The sequence below is a fragment of the Silene latifolia genome, chromosome 2 (genome assembly GCF_048544455.1).
Source record: "Silene latifolia isolate original U9 population chromosome 2, ASM4854445v1, whole genome shotgun sequence".
Classification (NCBI taxonomy): domain Eukaryota; kingdom Viridiplantae; phylum Streptophyta; class Magnoliopsida; order Caryophyllales; family Caryophyllaceae; genus Silene; species Silene latifolia.
In genome coordinates this window covers 28,033,908-28,055,541 of record NC_133527.1, presented here as the reverse complement: position 1 = coordinate 28,055,541, position 21,634 = coordinate 28,033,908, and the positions used below count along the sequence as shown (strand labels likewise).

Sequence of the window (21,634 nt, the reverse complement as noted above, 5' to 3'; positions counted from 1 at the left end):
CCAGTATAACTTCATTTAGTTCAGTTCAGTTCAACTCGTCTCTTCACAAATTTTGGCCATATTTTTTGGACTTAATTTTCTCTCATTTCACTTCAATTCTGTTTAGTTTAATTCAGTTCACTTCAGATTATCTCTTCACAAATTAACTTTTACTTCAATTTAGAGCTGGACAACAATGCAGGTTGGCCCGCCCCACCCTACCGGGACCTTTAATCTCTAAGCCGCTGTCCCGCTACCATGGCCCGCCCAGCCCGTTCCCCAAGTTGGGCCGGTCCCATGCCCCCTCCTTCCCAGCCTACACCGCCAAACTCGCCCAACCTGCCTCTTTTTCTACCTATTTGCCCAACGGGGCCGGTTCAAGGCCGTCACTCCCTGGCCCACACTGTGGGTTCGGGCTCTCATCCACCGACCCAGCTCGGGTCCAGCCCGCCCGGTGCTAAACTGGCCCGAAGTCCAGCTCAGCCCTATTCAGTTCAGTTCAGTTCAGCTCCATTAAGTTTGTTCACCTAGTTTCATCCGAAAAGAACAATGGCTTATTGGGGGACATGATCGAAAATATCTGAATTGTTAACCAATCGTACACCCGATATGAGTAACCTGAATAGTATCCGGAAGCCGACTCAATCTAAATCGAATCGAAATTAAACCGAATTCAATAATAACCGAATGATTCCCGAACCTGAATATATTTGAACCATAAGAAATGAACCGGTTTACCTAAGATAAAAATATTTGTTTTTTCTTAAATAGACTCATATTTTAGGTGTTTTTTCATTCATTCTTTGTTTATTAATCTTATAATGAGTGATTACATTCAAATTGAAAATTATAAGATAAATTTAAGCTAATTTTGTTACCCTCAGCTCAAAAAAGTTATGACCCTAACTCAATTAAACTATTTGATCGTACCCGACTCAAAATAATATAAAATGAATAAAGTGGCTAACCAAAATTACCCCTTTTAAAATTGAAATGAACCATAATTAAAGTCAATCCGATCTTAATCAAACCAAATTTAATCCAATCCAAACACCGAGGCGAACGATATTTACCAGGCCTTAACTCTTAAGTCAGCCATGTTGACCGAAAACACCACGGTAGGTAACCCGATGGCCCAATCGTCGGGATTGCAGTACACAATTTCGCGAGATAACTGCAATCTTAACCGACAAAATTTGGAAAGATTCTTTCCTAATTACAACATTTATATTTGTTTATTAAATAATTTGTAACCGACGTTAGCAATATGCTAAGACATAAAAGCCCTCCGCCCATGCTCCTGTCATGCCATGTTACAGGGGTATTTTGGTCCTTTAATTAAATAACCCTAGTGTGTTTTCTCTCTCTATAAAAGGGAGTGATAATGCTTTATTGTAGTCAAGCTTGGTAGCCTCCTTATCCCTCTCCCTCAAATATTTGCCTAGACATGGTAGATCTATAGTATTTTGGGTACAAAGCATATTTTTGCAAGAACTTGATGCCTTTCATGTAAGTTCCTCTCTTAAAGATCTCATTTTTCTTTCTCATAATAGTCATGAACCTAGTAGCTATTGTGTATTTTACTAACACAATTTCTTATTTAAGATGGAAACATTCGTCTTAAATATTTAAGATCTATCAAATAGATACAAAATCATATGATAGTTAATTAGGAATTACAAAGTTTTTATCCTTATTAACCATGTGGTAATATTTGGATCTCTTTTATCTATAAAATGGATAATCCGTCTTAAGCAAAACTTACTCCCAAATAGAGGTTACAAATCCTTTATAGTCCCTCCGTTCAACTCCATTTAACATGTTTGCTTTTCGTATGGTATTAATGAGCGGATTAAAAAAATTATAAAAAGTACATAGGGAAAGAGAATGGTGGGGTTAAAAATGTTAAAAAATTATAAAGATAAGATTTTATGGTGAATTAGTGTGAGGTATGTATGACATTTTTTGTAAATATGAAGTGTGAATAAGGATAGAATGATCGTTTTTTTGGCCCAAAAAAAAAACATGTAAAGTGAAACATGTAAAGTGTAGTTAAATGGATGAAAAAAAAAATACATATAAAGTGGAGTTGAATGAAATGAGTATCTTGATCAATAGTTATCTATTGTTTTCTTTTGTGTGATAGATATACTAATCCTTTATATAAATTTATAGTTATCTATGGTTTTCTTTTGTGTGATAGATATTTTGAAAATAAAATTGAAGGGATATATTGTTCATTTGTTCCTATCTTATTTGATGTGAAATGATGTGAATTAAATACTCTATTCTATTCGGGGGTTTCTTTCCCTTTGATGTGGGCACAATATTTTAGGAGATGATTAAAGAATGAATAAAGGAAGATAGTGGAGTTTGTGAATTGGAGAGAGGTATGAATAATTAGGAATTAGATAAGGAATTATGAGTTATGTGGGGTTTGGTGATAGGAGAGAGTGATGAATAAAATAAGAGTAAAAATTGGGTGGAGTTTGGTAATAGGAGAGAGGGATGAATAAAATAAGGATAAAAGTTTCCAAAATAAGAAAGGAGAAGAAAACTTGAATAATCCGTTAAAGAAAACATGGAAGAAAATAGTGAATAGGGGGAGTATCAAATAAAGATATCTATTTTTATTTTTGGAATGTGTTTGTGTGTCCAAATTTAATGTATGATGTGATAGTGTGTTTGTGTGGTACTTGCTAAATTATATGGCGGGGCAGTGTGTTTTCTTAAATTTTGTGCATAAGAGAATAGAGTAAGAGAGTGTGTGTTCCTAAATTTTATGCATAAAGGAATGTGGGAGTTTATTTAGAATATGAGGTATGATCAATTAGTCTCATTATAGACGGATATATCCGTCTAAAATGAAAAATTGGTCAAATATGTTTAAAGTGATGATATTATTAGCGTCACCATGCAACTTGTTGCTTGTCTTATGCTAAACTGAAAGACGGGTCAAATATGTTTAAAGTAGTGATATTTTTGGTCCAACCATGCAACTTGTTGCTTGTCTTATACTTAAAAGTGGGTGGATAACGGATATCTCCCGTCTATAATGAGAATTTGTGGTATATGATATGAATGTGCTCTCTTTTATTCAACTTGCTATGAGTTATTTTAATTAAATGAATTATCCTTTCTCTTTTATTTTTCTTGTTCTCTATTTCAAAATTTATTTTAAATTCACTTCTTTCTGAATTTAGTAAGCTAAATGAGAGAATTATCACTATTAGCCCTAATTTTTAGGACAATAAAAGTGGGATATTGGGGGTGACAAACCAATGTTTTAATATTTTGTTAATTAGGTTTATATGTTTGTGCAAGTCTCTTTATAAGGAGTTTTACAATATAACATTATAAAAAATCGTCTACAAAATGCTTTGATCTCATTCAAACATAAAATTGATGAAAGTAAGTAGTCGGGATAATTAAGGAAATTAACACATGATTTTACAATAATAATTGTGTAAAGACCATTATTGTTGATGTTTTGAGTAATAAAAGCATACCTTTTGTTCTCATTTAAGACGACACTATCTGCGTTAAATTTAAGACGGGTCAAATATCATACCTTTTGTCCATAAAAGACAAATATATTGTTTTTCCCTATACATTCTTACACACACAAGTAGTATATTTGAGCCGTCTTAAACTTAAGACAGATAGTATCGTCTTAAGGCACGCTTGCTGCTAAATATGTTTTAAATAGATTTTATATCTTTACATGTGCATGTTACTTTTTGAGTTTCTATATTTTTTAAAGCATACCTTCCTCTCCTTTATATCTAAAGGAGGAAATGTTGGGGAATTTAAATTTGTCAAAAAAAAAAACTTTTTAAAAATTACAGATAACTCTTATGCCACCCTTTAGGCTTGCATTTTTGTCATATCTCTTAGTTACGGGATCAGAAGGCTGAATTTTCTTTCCATAAGTTGATCGTCTTTACACGATACCTCAATATTTAAAAAAAATATGAGTTGGGTCTATTTTGGTTACAAGTTCGTTTATTTCGGTTTCAAGTAAAACATAAAACATATGACTCGGGTCTATTTCGAGTTGGCAATATACGGGTTTGTCTGGGTCGGTTAAGGTCAGAAACGGCTCTCAAGTTTTTACAATTATCTAATTTAATACTTGTCTCAACATATTCAGTGAATATCGCAATGTTATGCGAAGTATTGGATTCATTATACGTACGTAACAAATATTGTAATCATTTGCATGTAAAATTACGTTTGTTGTCGGGTTTGAGTTATTTCTGGACTAGGATATTTTGGGGTGGGTTTTGATTGGTTTTCGTTAACATGTCTTGTTGTACCCCGTCATAGTTTATAGCCAATTCTTGAGTATATATGGTTACAATTAGTCTTATTTTTGTATGAATAGTAACCCACCATCCCATTTGTTCTTTATCTTATTATGTAAGTGGTCACATATTTGACCAGTCTATAACTTTACGTCTAAAGTGAGATTTTGTGATATGGTTATTCTTATTGGTAGGTTTGATAATTTTCAAAATTTAATGGATCATCCACCACATGTTATATTTTTCCCCATAAATAGTTACGTTTGGCTTTGAATTTAATTTTGCATGTACAAGTGAGACAGAAATCATATCCATTTTCCACTATATAAATATTTGGAAAGAAAACTTGTTGAACAACACAGATTAAAATGAGTAAATGACCATAAATGATAAATCTGGGCAGCAAAACTCGGAATATTATCTATATCTAAACTCCACACGTTTTGTTTCATAAATCATTAATTATAACTCGTAAAGATTGCGTATCAATAAGAACTAAATTCTACAGCGGAACCTACAATGTTGTTGTCCATTCACTTGATACATAACACTTGCATAGTTGTATGCAAAACTTACAATTCTCTTTTACTGCGAAGTCCAGTTCATCAACTCAATGAGAAAGTTCTAATATTATTTTCCTCATGCAAATAGAACTGGAAGCTGGAGAAGTAATCCTTTGAAACAGCAATAATCCAATGTTGTTCAGGAGTATATAATGACTGAAATGGTAATTGCGAACTATTGTACTGTACAGGGGCATTGGGCATAGGTGCCAGAAAAAAGTTGTCGCAACCTATTGACTGAAATGGAGGGGGTAACCATTATTGGAGCTCAAAGGCAGATCTTCCTTTGACATCAGATCTTCAAGGCGTTTTATCGCTTGGTTAAGTCCATGAAGAATCATCTTCTTAATCTGGTGAATATATTGTCAAAAGGTCTATTAGGCTTATGTTTGAATGATGTTGGAACTTGAAAGTGCAAACTGCAAAGAGAGATTTATACCTCGAGTTTGTCTTCTCTAGCCTTGTGGAACTTTGGAAGTCTTCGGAACTCCTCTGTCAACCGGAGGCATTCTTTAATGTTTTCTGGCGAAACAAAGTCTGCTGCCACCTTCGTACAAGACTGCAGAGGGTGCAATAATGTATGTTAGATCATCAATGCGCAGGTTGTGCAGTCGTTGACTAGATTGAAGATCTATTTCCAAAAGTCCGAATATATGAAAAGATCTAATAGCTCGGCTTTACCTTGAGGTTGCGGACTTGATGTGGACATCCAGCAGGTATGAATACTGCCTCTCCAAGCTTTTGCTCAAATGTCCATGGTTCAATGCCTGGTGATTGAAAGTTAGTATGTGGACATGCACCCGATCCGACCCGACCCGACCCGACCCCACTGACCGGAGACATATCCAGAAGGAACAACTCGAAGTGGAGTGGACCCAATCCAAAACCTTATAGTCGCAACCCGAATATGACCTAATTGACATGACCAGTAGCTACTACCCTGACAACGACACTTCTCCAACCTTGATCTGAATTACCTAGTTCCCAAGTCTAAAGACCCAAGTCTAAAGACCCCAAGTCAAAATTATTTCTCAAAAATAATCCATCTATAGCACATACCGTATTCTTCCTTGAGCTTCCTCTTGTGCTCTAGAGTCAGGTAGAAGGATTGATCATGGATAGGGTGAAAGACCTGACATTTAAAGCAAGCAATAATCAAAATTTCAGGTAAATTCTTATGCCCTGTTGGTATTCTTTTTAGTAAATATCAAATTGCGGCGATAATGCCAAAAAGAGAAAGAAACACGAAGTTCAAGATCAAAGAGAATTGTGTCTCCCGGTCTGAAGTTAATTGTGTACCTGTTCAACTGGAGAACAATAGGTGTTCCTGAACTCCTTTGAGTGTTTCCTTAGATAAGACTCCAACTTTGCTACATCTTCTCTGCGAAAAATGTCCCACAGAGCAGCACCGTCCCTTGAAACACAAGAGTCATGATCAAGATCAAGCTCCTCGACAGTCACATGTTGGCCGAGCAATTCCCTTCGATCTTGAGCTTTGTGTTTCTTCTTAAGTGTGGCCATCGCTGAGATTTGATCATTGCTCAAGGAAACATCAGCAGTATGCATTAAGATATTCACCTGCGTTAATAGAAGAAACACTTGCGTATCATATAGCGTAAAATCAGGGGCGTCTTTGGGCCCGTGCGGGCCGCGCGGCTGCACAGGGCCCCAAAATTTTTGGCCCAGAAAACCAAAGTAAAGTAAGGATAAATAAACTGTGGGCCTTTAAAAACTCAATGAAAGCTAGTGTCTTGGTGGTTAGTAAGTAGATTTTTAAACACACGACTCAAGTTCAAAACCGAATACTAACATTTATGTCTTTTTTTAATCATTGTTTTTATAAACAGTTTCGTAAAAATTTATATAGGGCCCCTTTTTTTTAATTGTTTTTATAAAATAGTTTCGTAAAATGTTATATAGGGCCCCATCTTTAGATTTCGCACAGGGGCCTCGAAAACTCCGAGACGGCCCTGCGTAAAATGATTCACACAAAAGAGAAGTTAATTGCAAAATACGCATTCTCTTATGACATGGTTAAGTTATTATTTTGATTTAGGGCTTTTTTAGTGGGTTAATGGGTAGTTTTTATGGGTAAATGGCCTAGTCACACAATAAAATAAATAATGAGACCGTCTTTCGGGAGATTGACTCCCAAATAAGCAAGTTAATATCACCCCTAAAGAATATACAAGTGAATATTTGAAAAACAGTTAGTTTTGGAACATTAGGTTATGTTAGCCTCGCACAAGTATTTGCGAGTATTTGTGATGGTATAATATGGGTACACTGCATTACTTTGTTGTTTCTGGTTTGAAAGCTCAAAATTGCTGCATACCGCATCTGACATGTCACAATGAAGCTTAGTAACAGAGTCTCCTCGTCCGAGCTCTTGCTTGACTCCATAAGCTATGTATGTCTTTGGTCCCATGTCTGGTTTCAGGAAGCTTGCAGGCAACATAGTAGCCAGGTTCAGAATCCCATCTCTTGGGTCTGTGTACTCTTGATATGGGAGTGCACTAATAAATTCATCACAATGTCTGGGAAGAAGATTTTCAAACGTGTCGGATGGAGGCCAATCTTTAAGCTTCAGCATCTCTGGCCAGAAATTCGGGTAACGTCGACCTTCTTTGTATCCTCTGAAAAATTGGCGAGTACTTATTTCAACCTGCACGACATGACTTTGTTTTAGCCAACACAAAATCTACTTCATATTCTGTTATCGGGCTTACGTTTTGCACACAAGAAAGAATGGGAAACTTCCAAAAAATAGGATTTACATGTTAAGGACATAAGGCGACTAATAAATTTCAGTCTGTGAATTACATACTTGTAATTAGTAAATGCTAAAACAGTAGGGAACTAGAGTTCTGATATTCTATAATAAGTACCACGTAATACCTTGCGGCTTGCACGACCCATTTTAGATTTTTTTTTTGCATTTTAATTCCAGTTGTTGGACGCTCTTAAGAAATTTCTTCGCTGGACAAATTTCAGCTGCATCGCTTTTGCTTACAGTGAATTTTCAAAAATTCTTAGCTACCCTTTGTACGGGATCACTATATAGTACTCCCTAATGTCCTTAAACTCCTTATACACTTGTTAACTTGGATTCCATTTTGTTATAAATGAGAAATCATTGATAGTGTATAACGACAATGTGATCCACCAAGTGAATTTTAGCTCCTAGTTTTGCAAATGATGCAGGTGGCTCCTACTTGCTTATTCTGGCTAAGGAGCACTTTTCTCCTTCATAGCCGTAGGTACCCGAACCGCAGTCTTGAGAAGGAAAGAAACCAAAATTAGAAGAGATTTTAGCTGGCGAAAAGCCTTTAGTAGTTTTCCTTTCCTATCCTAAATAGGTTGTCCTTAACTATTTGCTATAAGATAAATTTGTGTACTCTAAAATAGAAGTTAGTATTTGCAAGTCTCTTTTCGTTCAGACGGTCTGATTAGTTAGCGCCACACTCTTTTGCAGATCTGTGTTAGGTTCTGTTTTCTTGCAACACCGGAAAAAGTTTTATTATTTTTTTATTTTATTTTTGTATTTCGTACGTTTCTTAGGAAAATAAAATGTACTTTATGTAAAAGTAACTTTAATATTGTCTCGGAACCATGAAAAGGAAACTTTCTTGATCCGTCACTCCCTGTACTTGGTCGGTCTTTCTTAGCTCCCGATATAAGGTAGCAATGGAAAGCTAAATTATAGAATCATGTTAACTGTTATTGGAGATCATTACACCAAAAGAGAAGGTTGTGATATGTGTAAACGTAACATGGGATTTCATCAACAGTTGTCCAGCTTGATTATGCTTTTACTTGGTTGTTTTGGTTGTAAAATATACGTCTGCAGTAGAACTTTTTGTTCCGATATTACTTTTATTTGTCTTCTTCATCTCTAACTGAAAGCACGCTAATGTAAAGAATAAGCAGCTTCGCTAACCCGAGGGCCAGTGTTTGAGCAACTAATATGAATTCCTTTCATTTCCTTTATTAGTTTATTTCTTGATTTATGCGATTGGTTGTATATGTTGTATTATGGGTTTAGGGTCTAGGTTTTATGGTTTTATGCGATTGTTGTATATGTTGTATAGTATAGGTATTCCCCTACCGTAAAACATAAGTTTGGTTATACGCAAGGGAGAACCTAGTAATGGGTAGCAACCGGTGTGACGGCACAAGACCCCCGATTTGGAGGGGCCGAAATGCCCAATTCATAAGCAGACATTTTATAGATATCATTTGTAGCGTAGTGGTAATATTGTGCGTGTAAATCTTTGTAGCCGTAGTGGTTTGATCACATGCTCGATTCCCCCTAGTAGCATATTTGGATATGTTTTTTTGCTTCTAGAGCAGAACATGTAATACTTTTCAGCAAAATGACAGTCGGTTGGAATTGAACAGAGACCATTGAGTAGCACAACAAAGCTAATGGACATGTTAGTTACTAGTATTTGTTTATTATTATAGTGGTAATATACTAATGGACCATGTTAATGTTATTTTCAACGAGATCTCTATTCGTTAAAATAACAAATACTATATCATCATAAAGAAGTTTTCCACATAATTTAAGAAATTTATAAAATTTATCTTTAAAAAAAAAAGCACATTTTATAATTTATAAAATTTATCTTTAAAAAAAAAAGCACATTTTTATATATTTTTGTAGTAATGAAAACATATAGATATAGATATAGATTTTAACATCACAAAATCTCATTTGTGACGGCACATATCCGTCACTTTTGAGTGACGGATACCATTTTACCTCACAAAGTACCCATTTTTTCTCTCTCTGCAACACTATTCATGTGGTCCCCTTTCTCCACTAACCCATTTTGTTACCATTTTAACTCACAAAATATCCGCCACAAATGGTAACCCGTCACAAGGGAGACCAATTGTTTTAACATTAATACAAGAGGCCTACTTTTGAAATCTCACACGGCCCCTAGAATGTTGGGGACCCCACACTTTCAAAAGTTGGTTAAGCTTAATCGATATAGATTTTAACATTAATACAAGAGGCCTACTTTTGAAATCTCACACGGCCCCTAAAAAGCACATTTTATAATTTATACTTCCTCCATTCAACTCCACTCTACCACTTTTCTTTTTCACGTTTGCCAACGCGTATTTTACGCGCTAAATATCGTTAGCTACGTATTTGCAAAAATTATAAAAGTTAGATATTTTTAATGTACTCGTAAAGACGAATCAAACAAGATCCCACATGAATATATTTTCACTTACGTATCGAGAGAAAATCGAAATTGAATACACAATTGTGAATAGTGTACAAAAGTGAAATAGGTAGAGTGGAGTTGAATGGAGGAAGTATATTTTTGTAGTAATGAAAACATATAGATATAGATTCGCCACCCCACACTTTCAAAAGTTGGTTAAGCTTAATCGATTTTTGCTACCCAAAGGTTCTTAAGAATAAGACTACTTGACAATAGTCAATAGTGTATAAAATATGTACCCAAAAAAAATAAAATAAAAAAAATAATAGTGTATAAAACAACATGAGGTTTTAAGAATCGTATTCAATAATATGAGTAATAGTAAACTTAGTGTCATTACATTGGTACTAACGATATACCTTTGAGATACTCAAACTTAGGGGTGATAACGAGTCGAGCCCGAGCTTGGACTTGCTCGGCTTGTGCTCAAGAAGCAAAACTCGAGCTTGAGCCAGTCTTAGGCTTATCCGAGTTTGAAAAAAATGTGCTCAAGCTTGCGAGCTCGAGTAAAGCCTATATATAAGTTTTAATTTTTTTTCCTTTCGATATTTCAGCAATAAGGCTCGAATATTATGTAAAATATTTCGCAAATCATGACAAAACATTTTTATAAAATATGAGCAATATCTTATCTAATTACGCACGTTCGAACCGCGCGCGAGCTTTTCGAGTCGAGCAAGCTTTTGCTCGGCGTGACTCGTTAAGCTCTCGGGCCCGAGCTGAGCTGATCTATCCCTACTCCAAACTCCATAATCTCCAACCCGACTACTCCAAATTACACAACTTTGGGTGCCTCGGCTATCTATGGTTGCGACCGTATACTAAGCACAATATGGAACCTCGTTCTCTTCCTTGTGTATTCATTAACTCGAGTTGCTCGCGAAGTGTCTCATCTCATTATCACCCCTATTCAAATCTTATGGAACTATCCTTTTATAAATACTCATGCTAAAGAAATAAGATTCACCGGGCATTTGCACACTAATATAGCAACATATACAATATAAAACATGGCTCTGATACTATGTTAACCTTTTTTATAGGTTGATATCTTATTTCATTAGCATGAATATTTATACAAAGATAACATTATAACCTTTGTACATGTCAAAGGTCAACATTAGTACCCATGATATTATTAACTTCTTATACATTGAATATGACTTCACAAAATCTCATTTGTGACGACACGTATTCGTCACTTTGGAGTGACGGATACCATTTTCTCTCACAAATGACCCAAATAGAGGAGAGAGGGAAGCACATGGAGGTGCCCCCACCTTGTCCCCCCTATTCGTTTTGTGAGTGACATTACCCGTCACTTACTCCGACCCGTCTTCGGCAAGACTAATTGGATTTATGTCTTATTTCCCATGAAGTGGTTAAATAAAGTGTTGTTTGGCTGTCAAATTCATAGAAACACAAAATGTCATTAATCTCATTATAGACGGCACATATCCGTCTATAATTAAAGACGGGTCAAATACAATACAACATTCCTAATAGGACAAGTAACAAGTAAGGTGGTAGGGGCCAAAAATATTACCACTTTTAAGCTATTTGACCTATTTTTAGCTATAGACGAATATATCCGTCTATAGCAAGACTAACTGTGACAGAAAATAGAACTTTCAAAGAAACTCTAATTATAGGTCCGCCCCTAAGACTCTCGGGTGGTTTAGTTGCCCCTCTAATGGGAAGTAGAATTTACCATGAAATGGTCAAATAAAAATGTTTATTGGTTGCCAAATTTGTGGTTAATAAAACTTTCCAAGAAACCCTAATTCCTACATAATGTAGTAAGTCACCTACGAAGTCCCCGGTATGTTACCACATGAAATTATTTTCTCCCATGACAACCAAACAATCAATTCACATGAATTTCATATGGTCTTTCAAGGTTGTATTAGGACAACCAAACAATCAATTCACATGAAATTATTTTCTCCCAAATTACTAAAAATCAAGTTTTTAAACAGTTAAATTTTGTAAATATTTTTACAACTAAATAAACGATGATATTTGTGATAACGACACAAATTATTGACAAAGCAATCAAAAATGCATAAACTAAACAATTAAAAGAGGTGGATTAGAGCATTTTGGGTATTTTAAGATGTTTTCATGAAGTTTAGGGATAACATTGATTTTTGTACCACTTAGAATTCGAAGAAATACAAGGATGTCATGTAGAAAAATCCATTTAATTTTCACGGAAACTTCATCTTCCCATATTCGAACCAAACAACCCCTATGTTTTCCTTCACATGAATTTGGAGAGACGTTACCTTCTTCGGTTCCTTGCATGTTCTTGCATTCCACCTGGGGGTGATAACGAGCGAGGGCTTGCTCGGCTTGTTCTCGTGAAACAAAACTCGAGCTTGAGCCGATGCATCTTATCCGGTTTCTGCACTCCACCGCCACCGGGGGAGCCGAGCCAGAGCTTGGTCATGCTCGGCTTGTGCTCATGTTACAAGAGCCCATAATGTTGTTTTTTTTGCTATTTCCAAGCACATTAATTCGAGGTTATATATAAGTTATTAGTCAAATCAATGAAAGCATTTGATGTTATACAAAGATATAATGACGATAAATGTCTTTTATAAAATAAGAGCAAGATATTATCCTATCACACATGTTCGAGCGCTCGCGAGTTTCTTAAGCCGAGTCAATGTGTACTCGACTTGACTCGTTAAGTTATCGAGCCAGCCAAGCTCGCACGAGTCAAAGCGAGCGACTCGAGATTTGACCAAGTCCGAGCTGCTTGCAAGCTATCTCGTCTCATTATCACCCTTAAATTTCCACACATCATTTCTACGTCCTTGTGGCGTACGTACATCTTGTTCTTGTCACCAACAATTAGCTTTGTAAATGTCTTGATTGAAGAATCTCGTGCCCATCCATTGTACTCCATCGACATATTTGTTATTTTGCGAATATGTCATCTTCTCCACCGGATATAGGTTTTGTTGGCTTGCATCCACCCATCATGTTGTGGCATAAGTACATCTTTTTCTTGTCACCTATCGTGATTGAAGAATCTCGTGCGCAATCTATGTGTAAATGTCTAAATGTCGTGATTGAAGAATCTCTTGCCCAATCTATCATACTCCATCGACTAAGAATATGCTTGTCGTGATTGAAGAATCACGTGCCCAATCTATCATACTCCATCGACTAAGAATGTGCTTGTTCTCGAGTTCAAAAGTAACGTCTTACCCAAATCCTTATTACCTTTTAAGAACTTATTCAACTTCCCAAGTGATAAGCTCCGCCAAATAATTTAATTGAGGGAAGGAGAACAAAACCAAAGAACAAACGGCCCTTGCCGCCTCATGCTCTTGGATCTCTTATAATGTTGGAATATGAGCATTCTTGCCTCGCGTAGCCTTGCCATATTGATGTGTGCAATTGATCACTACCGTGTGGATCTCTTCACCATCAATTTGTAGCACGTCCTCATCTTCATTTGTGCTAAATTAACTCATAAATATGAGTAATTAAGAAGTGGTACAATATACCACTTAACATGCACGTATCATACTCCAGCCTTCGCACTCTAAATTTGCCCTCTTTGCATGCGTATAGTCACCCTTAGTCCTTAACTATCCACGCTGTTTGTATTGTGTATCAAGCAAGAGTCAGTTCATGCACTTCACATCCGGAAACAATCTCCGTATTTTCATCACAGGAAATGGCCATTTACCTCATTCTAGGAGCATCTTTAATCTCCCAGTAGGCCGCATCATGGTAATCAAGATACGGCTATTGGAAACTGACTTTGGAATCACCTGTCTATGTAGATCAATTGTAAAAACCAAAAGAAGATACTCCCTCCGTCCCGATCATTTGTTGTCCTTTGGTTTTGGCACAAAGACCAAGGAAAGAGAAATGGACCAATTACTAAATGACAAGTGGAACAAATTGAGTGTGTGATCAAATTGTTCATCAAGTTCATTCTTAAAATAGAAAGGACAACAACTAACAGAGACACCCCAATATGGAAAAAGACAACAAATGACCGGGACAGAGGGAGTATTTTAGAATGGAAATTTGTTGTTGGAGGCAAAAGGTTGGAACGTAGGACCTGAATCCATGGGGGCAGACAATGTCAGAGATAATTAGTTGAATGAACACTGAGACTAATTAAAGGATCTAAGCCAGCCAACAACCAGAAGTAAATGGAAGGGAACCCTCCGGGCCTAGGAAAACAACTTCTGGTCTATTGCTATGAACATAAAACCTTGGTCTTTTATGTGTTTCCGTCCCCGTCAAACATCTTGATTGAGCATCGATTGTGAGGGCGATTCTACAATATAGGCTTCGGCCTCAAAACCTCATAGTTAATGTTAACACTTCAACTTTAGAACATAATGTATATTATGTTCATATGTTAAGTAGTCACTGAGATGTGATACCGATTAGGGCTGTAAATGAACTGAGCCTGCTCGACAAGCCCTCGGGATTGGCTCGGTCAAAGCTCGGCTCGAGATCGGTCAAACTGAGCTCGAGCTCGGGCTCGAACTAAGCTGAGCCCAAACCGAGCCGAGCTTGAGCACACTAAGGCTCGGCTCGGGAGCTCGTTTGAGCTCGTTATTTTTAAAATTACTTAATGTTTTTCAATATATTTACTTAAATTGTATCAATTTTAAAATAAATAAATTAAAATATTAGTTTATAAGATAAAATTACATAATAACTGTTATTATAAGCTAACAAAAAAATAATATTCTCGTTTGAATTTGAATTTTTAAATAAAAAATTACGTTATAATTAAAATAATGCTCGAAAAAATAGTACACAAACAAAGCTCGGGCTCGGGTTCGGGCTCGTAAAATATTATATGAGCCGATCCCGAGCCTTGATTTCAAGAGCTCGGGTTCGGGCTCGAACTCGACTTTTACAATATGAGCCGAGCTCGATCATAGGTAAGCTCGAGCTCGGCTCGGCTCGTTTACACCCCTAATACCGATGGCCTGGTTAGTCAGCGTCAGCGCCAATGTTCATGTTCCCTTTAGAACGAAAAATTATTTACATCTAACAAAATCGTTCAATCTCTCTCATCTAACCACCCACCAGTCCACCATCAAGCTGCATTTCAGTGACTTCACTTCAATCGGATATCTACTACAAGAAAGCAGAATCATAATGCATGATATCGAAACAAGTAGCAAAGAGCAGAAAGCAGAGCAACTGGCCACTACAACACAGAAAATGTTAAGAAATACATAACAAAATGAGGTGCATAAGAGAGGTGGTTACCTCACAATTGGCTAGGCAATCAACTGCTTTAATGTTGGAATCCGCACTTTCACATAATGCTCGCCACATCACCATTGGTTCCCAACTTAAGCCATGTACTTGTCGCAGACTGTCTCGAACAATAATAGGTTCACCCTTGGCCCAGTGTTGACGGAAACAAGTTACCGAGTCATGCCGAAGTAACTCACTTGAAGAAGGGGAGTACAAGTGATTATCGTTTGAGTTTGCTCGGGATGCCGCTTTGCATATCATCCCCGAGGGGCTTGTGCTAGGAACCTGTACCATATCGAAGTTTTGACCATCTTCTATTAGTACCCCTGCCTTTTCTTCTATACTTCTTAACCAACCTTTTGGAAGGATCCTCCTAAGCTCCAAATTCCCGTTACCACAACCTCCTCGATCTTCTAAGGGGCATGGGATACTGCCTTCATTGTCAGCTACCCATTGACTTGATGTTTGACAACCATTATTAAAATTGTCTACGGAAGAAGAAGGTAAAGGATCACCGCCATGAATATACTCAAAACCCTTGTTGGAGTAGGTATATAAATCGGCTTCAGGACCTCCCAACAGATTTCCTTCACGAATCTCCCGGGAACAAGCCAAACAAAGTTCATAGGAGCAACTTGAACAACTTCTGTGAAGATCGAAAATAGAAGTTGCACATTGGTTGCTGGTAGAGAACACAAGAAAGATGACATCAGTACAGAAAATCTCACCTGTGCACCATATAATTATGAGTCCTTTTTTCCTAGTTTCCTTAGGTTCTGCTTTCTTATTTATGGGAACCTATGCCCTCATGGCTGCTAGGGTGTACTCGTAATTGTTTTGTTTTCAGTATTTGACACAAATAGCTGTTTCTGTTTTATTCTCTATTTTCAGAAATTAAACAAGTACCAGAAAATTCGCTCATTTTCAAAGCAGGATGTCTCTGGAATGTCATCCTCTTCCAGAGGAATACCTGTAACGAGACAGAAATATCATTATACAACATTTAAGTTCTAAACAACTGAACTTTAATGGAAAGACAAAGAAAAGTTAACTTTGCAGTTGAAATTTTATTAAAAAAAATTGTTGGAAGTGTACCTCGAATCTTTGCCTCTATGTTTATTTCTTGAATTTGCTCTTGACGAATTTGCCTTACAAATGGAAACAATGATCCCACCAAATACTTGAGGTTTGCGATCTTTCCTTGTTGGGGTATGTCTCTCTTTGATGTCTGATAAATTAGTCGATACTCAATATCACTTGTTAAAAAACAAAACAAAACAAAAAAAAAAAAAAAAATTGAAATTCGGCAAAATCAAGTATGGAGCGGACGGACACTGGAACCAGCCAACTTACCGTTATAATGCCACTAGAATGCAGGCACTTATTGCAATTGCAGATTTTTTTGCAAAAAGGACAAGCTTCCGCAATTTCCACTTCAGAATATTGAGGATACCTGAAGGCACAAGGAAATGCTATTCATAAACAAGAGAAGTTGCATGTTTTCTCAAGCTCAAAAGAAATGTAGAGATAGTGGCGATTGGCGGATCCACGCCCCAGCCTATTGTCCTCAGACGGAAAAAAAAAATAGTTCTAACCACTTTTGTGCTAAAAAAAGTTTCAAACAACTGTATTCAGTGTAACATTGGAAAACAAAATTTCATGGATCTGCGACTTAGTAGCATACCATTGTCGGATACAACGTAGACAATATAGTTTATCCTTGCAGTTGAGACATTTGACAACTGCTGGTCTATCATTCCTTTTGCACTGATGGCACATGAAATTCTTCTTTCCTTGCTCCTGTGCCAGAGAAAATAACCTCCATAAGAACTTCTAAGTAACCCCGATAAAAAAGATAACGTCTAAATCTTAATAATATAAGAGAACAACAACAGTACCCCAGTGACTCAATGGCCCCTGCAAATGGCAGGGATAAGGGGTCAGATGCTATCAGCCTCGGTGTTACAGAACACAGAGCTGCTTCTAGATGAAACATAATGAAAATTGCGTCAACAATTTATCCAACGACTGCTACTTCTCACAATAAAAGAAGGCATCCTGTTTAGAGATCCACTGGAATATTCCAAATGACAAAGATCAGGAGAAGTCCTTACGGATGCATATGTTGTTGACTTTGCAGTGCTATAGCCATCGCAGTTAGTGCTCGAGCTTGATTTATTTGAAGTACGGGAGCAAGATGTCAGAGACGAAGATGAATCATGAGAATCTGAATCTCCCAAAGAACTAGTCTTTGAGCTTGTTGAGCTTATCTCCCACTCCTCGCATACGGACTGCCTACATCTCCCTTTGGTTGTCATTTTCTTTGGAATGGGTTTTACGGAATTTGGATTTGAACTTTGACTGTCTTGAACAACTTGGCCTGAAGAATTGAACTCATTGAGATTCATCCATTTTCCTGCACCCCTGACTATCCTTTTAAACCTCAAAACTTCACAGTCTTCCTCATCATCATCATCATCTACTTCAGAATCTTCGAAAACTATGTAGTTCTTTCTAGAAATACGTTGTCGTTTCTCAGAAGAAACTTCTTGTTCTTTTTCACTACTAAGCTCAGTATTGGAACCCAAAAATCCTTCAAGCTTCCTTTTTATATTCATCTTGGGAACGTCACAAGCTTTGATTAATCTTCGCCTGTGGTGGTTCATCTGGTTCTTGGTTGCAACCATGGTCGACATTTTGACTGAAATAATAGATAAGCAGAGAGCAAGGTCATTGATCAAATCAATCTGGTACATGTGATAAATAAGAAGATACGAAGTTCTTTGCTCTCCTATGAAACGACACAGCCTATTTAAAAATAAATTAAACATAAAAAACTCTCCATTGTTGTTTAATTTCATCATTATAAATCGAAGCATTGGTAAACCCACTTCCCAAGCATTCGGGGGATTATGCTACCAGCCAGATCTCATTTATCTTGACTGGGGAAATCGATGATCAGGTGATAATGTGATATTCATAATCTAGGTTTGAAACCTCTCAGCATCGAACTACTTTTGTGACTCCCTCACACACACACACACACACACACACACACACACACACACAATATATGAATCAGCTGAGACATGATAGACAAATACACCTAAAACAAAAATAAGAGAGCCACCACTATGCTTTCTCTTCAACCTAACCCCTAGTACCATGTCGTGTATGGAGTATCCTACAAAGAACAAGTATCCTTTTTATTTTAGAGATGGAAACAGATGACACGCATACAAGTTCTGGCAAACAATCAAAAAATACACGCCACAACACGGATAGAACGAAAGAGCATGATGTAGCAATCATCTGAACCTAGCTACACATATGCATTCAAAGCAATAGCAGCATAAGGCAATATCAACAATGACCTCTTAGTTCCGATGTAACTTCAACACTTCACTCAATTTAGCTGAATAACATGACACTTACATTTTATTACTAGACCAAAAGCATGAAAATTTTCACAAAATAAGAATGTCCAACCCTCAACACCGTGTCACGTCTATGCTTGCAGACGATTTGTAGTAACTTAGCAGGAGACATAAAAAAATTGCTTTTTTTTTTCTACACTGATTGCCCCACCTCAACCAAATGAAGGGTTATCAGAAACCCATATACAAGAAGTGCAACAAAATAACTGTGACACTCAAAATAACTGATCACCAAACAAATCACACACAGATTTCTAGCTGGAACAGCTAAAGGAATCACTTAGATCACTTAAAAATAAAAAATCATTCAAACAACTGACACTTAACAATCAAACTAATAGCTACTCGGTTCGTCCCAATCATTTCTTTACCTTTGATTAAATCCCGTCACAAAGAAATGATTGAGGCGGAGGGAGCACAAAACAAAACAAAAAAAAGCATCAAAATTAGTAAAACGGTAGAAATTAAACCTGAATTTTGGGTTATCATGTTATTTCCTGAAACTCTTCATCAAAGCATAGAGACATTCAGAGTGTTATTTATAAAAACGACTTCTCCATTGACCAAGAAAATTCAACTCCAAACTATACGCAACCCAAATAAAAGTCATAAATAAAAATATTATTAAAAAAATTCAATAAATAATCAAATTTAATCGATTTATACAAAAGGCAAAAGCATCAATCCACTCCTAAAAAAACCCCCAAGTGAAAATCATCAAATACCCAAATTCAGAATGAACAATAAAAAGACGTAACTAAATTCAGAGATTGACGTTACGTAAACTCAAATAAGACCGTTGTATGGTATATAACGATTTTATTTCAGATTATACAAAACAAATTGATATATATATATAACTATACAAATGTAAATTATTAAAAGTGAGATAGATGATGAAGATGAAACTTACAGATTGTTGATGTTAACAGAGAGAGAGAGGAAATGGGGCGGATGTTTGGTGAGAAATAGGAAAACAAATGTGGCGTTTAATGTTATGTTATGCAATCTGCAATGCATGCACTAATATTTTATTCACTATTATATTATTTATACGTGATCATCATATTAATGTACTCGTATCTCACTTATGTTTGTTATTACCCAAATTGAGTCCAATATTAGTTTAAACTTAAAACAAGTTAAATATTAAAATATTGTCTTATCTACTACCTCTCATCCAAATCAAAGTAATATTTGTTTTTTGACACTATTTATAATCGTATGAAATTTTTGATATTTATCTTAATTTATAAGACAAAATATAGTCATGAGATCTTGTTTGATTTATCATCATAAATGCTATAAAAATATCATTTTTTTATAATTTTTAATAATGTGTAACTAAAGATATTCACGTTGCAAAATGTGTCTCGTCAAATGTAATAAAGCAACAGTTACCTTTAATTTCTACTCCCTCCGATCTAGACCAAAGACGAATATATGTATGAATTTGTATTATTTAGTTTATTTTAATTTTAAAACGGATATATCCATTTTGGTAGGGATGATTAATTACCATTATTATATTTGGTAGCACCTAATTTATTGCCTTTATGGGTCATATCTTTATCTTGATGCATCTTATCTTTGATAGGGGTACTATCAAAATAACAACGTAATCTGAATGTTCCTCAAAGAAAGTGAAAAACTATTTATGATAATAAAATACTCCTTCGTATCATTTATTTTTTTATTCGAGTGATATTTTAATTAAATATAAATAACTGATTGAATTGGAGGGAGTAGTATAGACTATAAATTGTCTTAATGTTTAACAAAATTTTATGTTTTTAAAATTGTTTTTATATGCTATAAAACACCTAAATAATAATTAAGTTACATTAAAAATAATATATTTACGATTTCAGTCATTTACTCATTTATTATACCATTGACTAAAAGATTACTCACTAAATAAACAATTAAAATGAACGAAGAACAAATAACTTAACAGAGAGAACAAGAGATAGCTTCTGATAAAAATATTCTTACCATAATCATAGAGTCAGAGGTTATTCTTAGACGCGGCCTAAAATTAGGAAAAGATAGGATCTGATAATTTTGGTAGGAAGGTTCACGCGTGACTGACAGTGTTGGAAGTTGGGAACTATGTGATGGAAAACGTGGGAAATAAAACGGTGGGTTGACGTTTGACGCTCATGTGTCGTACACATTACGACGATTAGCTTTTTCAATGGGCGCTCTTTGGTCCAGGAATCTTGTGGATCAAAAATTCATGGGCTTATTTAATATACCTACATATTCATATTCAATGCACGCTGTACTCTTTTTCCTTTATCATGATTTTTTCCATTGGTTTTCCTGCTAAGTTTTAACGAGGCAGCATTCCATGCACATCACTAGACATTATGTTATTTTAAGGAATGGTCATCCAAGGGGGGTGTTATCAATACTATATATTAATTCCAGAAACCAAGGGACTTCCATGTAATTAAATAAATCTATACACATTAATTATACTATATAGTTTTAAATCGTTAGCGCCGTGTGATGGACCTGAACAAGGGATTTCAATGTAAATATTATATAGTTTTGGTTAAAAGTATAAATTTAGAGAATATTAGAATATGAAGAATTTCCTTAAAATAAATGGGTCCCACTTATGGTATTAATTACTATAAATATGTTAATTATTTAACATACATAAATATAATATAAGTATTTGTAATATTTTGAAAATTATTAAAAGGTAAGTGATGGGGCATATTCTGCACCCGCTGACCAAGTCAACATATTGACCAAGGTCAAAGCTAAAAGACAACAAGTCAAAAGAAAAACTACTTAACCTAGCAAAGCAAAGCACATCGGCTGTCACTTGGGTCTCG

At 35.8% G+C, this 21,634-nt stretch overlaps 1 protein-coding gene across 3 annotated transcripts; it reads right to left on the bottom strand.

Moving 5' to 3' along the window:
- Positions 1-4,682: 4,682 nt before the first annotated feature.
- LOC141642536 (lysine-specific demethylase JMJ26) lies at positions 4,683-19,821 on the bottom strand. Of its 3 annotated transcripts, XM_074451372.1 has the most exons (14): positions 19,699-19,821; positions 19,256-19,369; positions 17,463-18,049; positions 17,033-17,148; positions 16,702-16,801; positions 16,444-16,576; positions 16,255-16,318; positions 15,358-16,030; positions 7,185-7,514; positions 6,149-6,427; positions 5,909-5,981; positions 5,531-5,616; positions 5,289-5,408; positions 4,683-5,199 (listed from the first exon to the last, which is right to left on the bottom strand). In XM_074451372.1, the coding sequence occupies exons 2-14, from the start codon at positions 19,272-19,274 to the stop codon at positions 5,080-5,082; spliced, it is 2,700 nt and encodes an 899-aa protein (XP_074307473.1). In that variant the 5' UTR covers positions 19,275-19,369; positions 19,699-19,821; the 3' UTR covers positions 4,683-5,079. The 3 variants fall into 3 exon arrangements, with proteins under 3 accessions (XP_074307473.1, XP_074307474.1, XP_074307475.1); XM_074451373.1 differs by lacking the exon at positions 19,256-19,369; XM_074451374.1 differs by lacking the exon at positions 4,683-5,199 and having other exon boundaries at positions 5,283-5,408.
- Between the last annotated feature and the right edge of the window lie 1,813 nt (positions 19,822-21,634).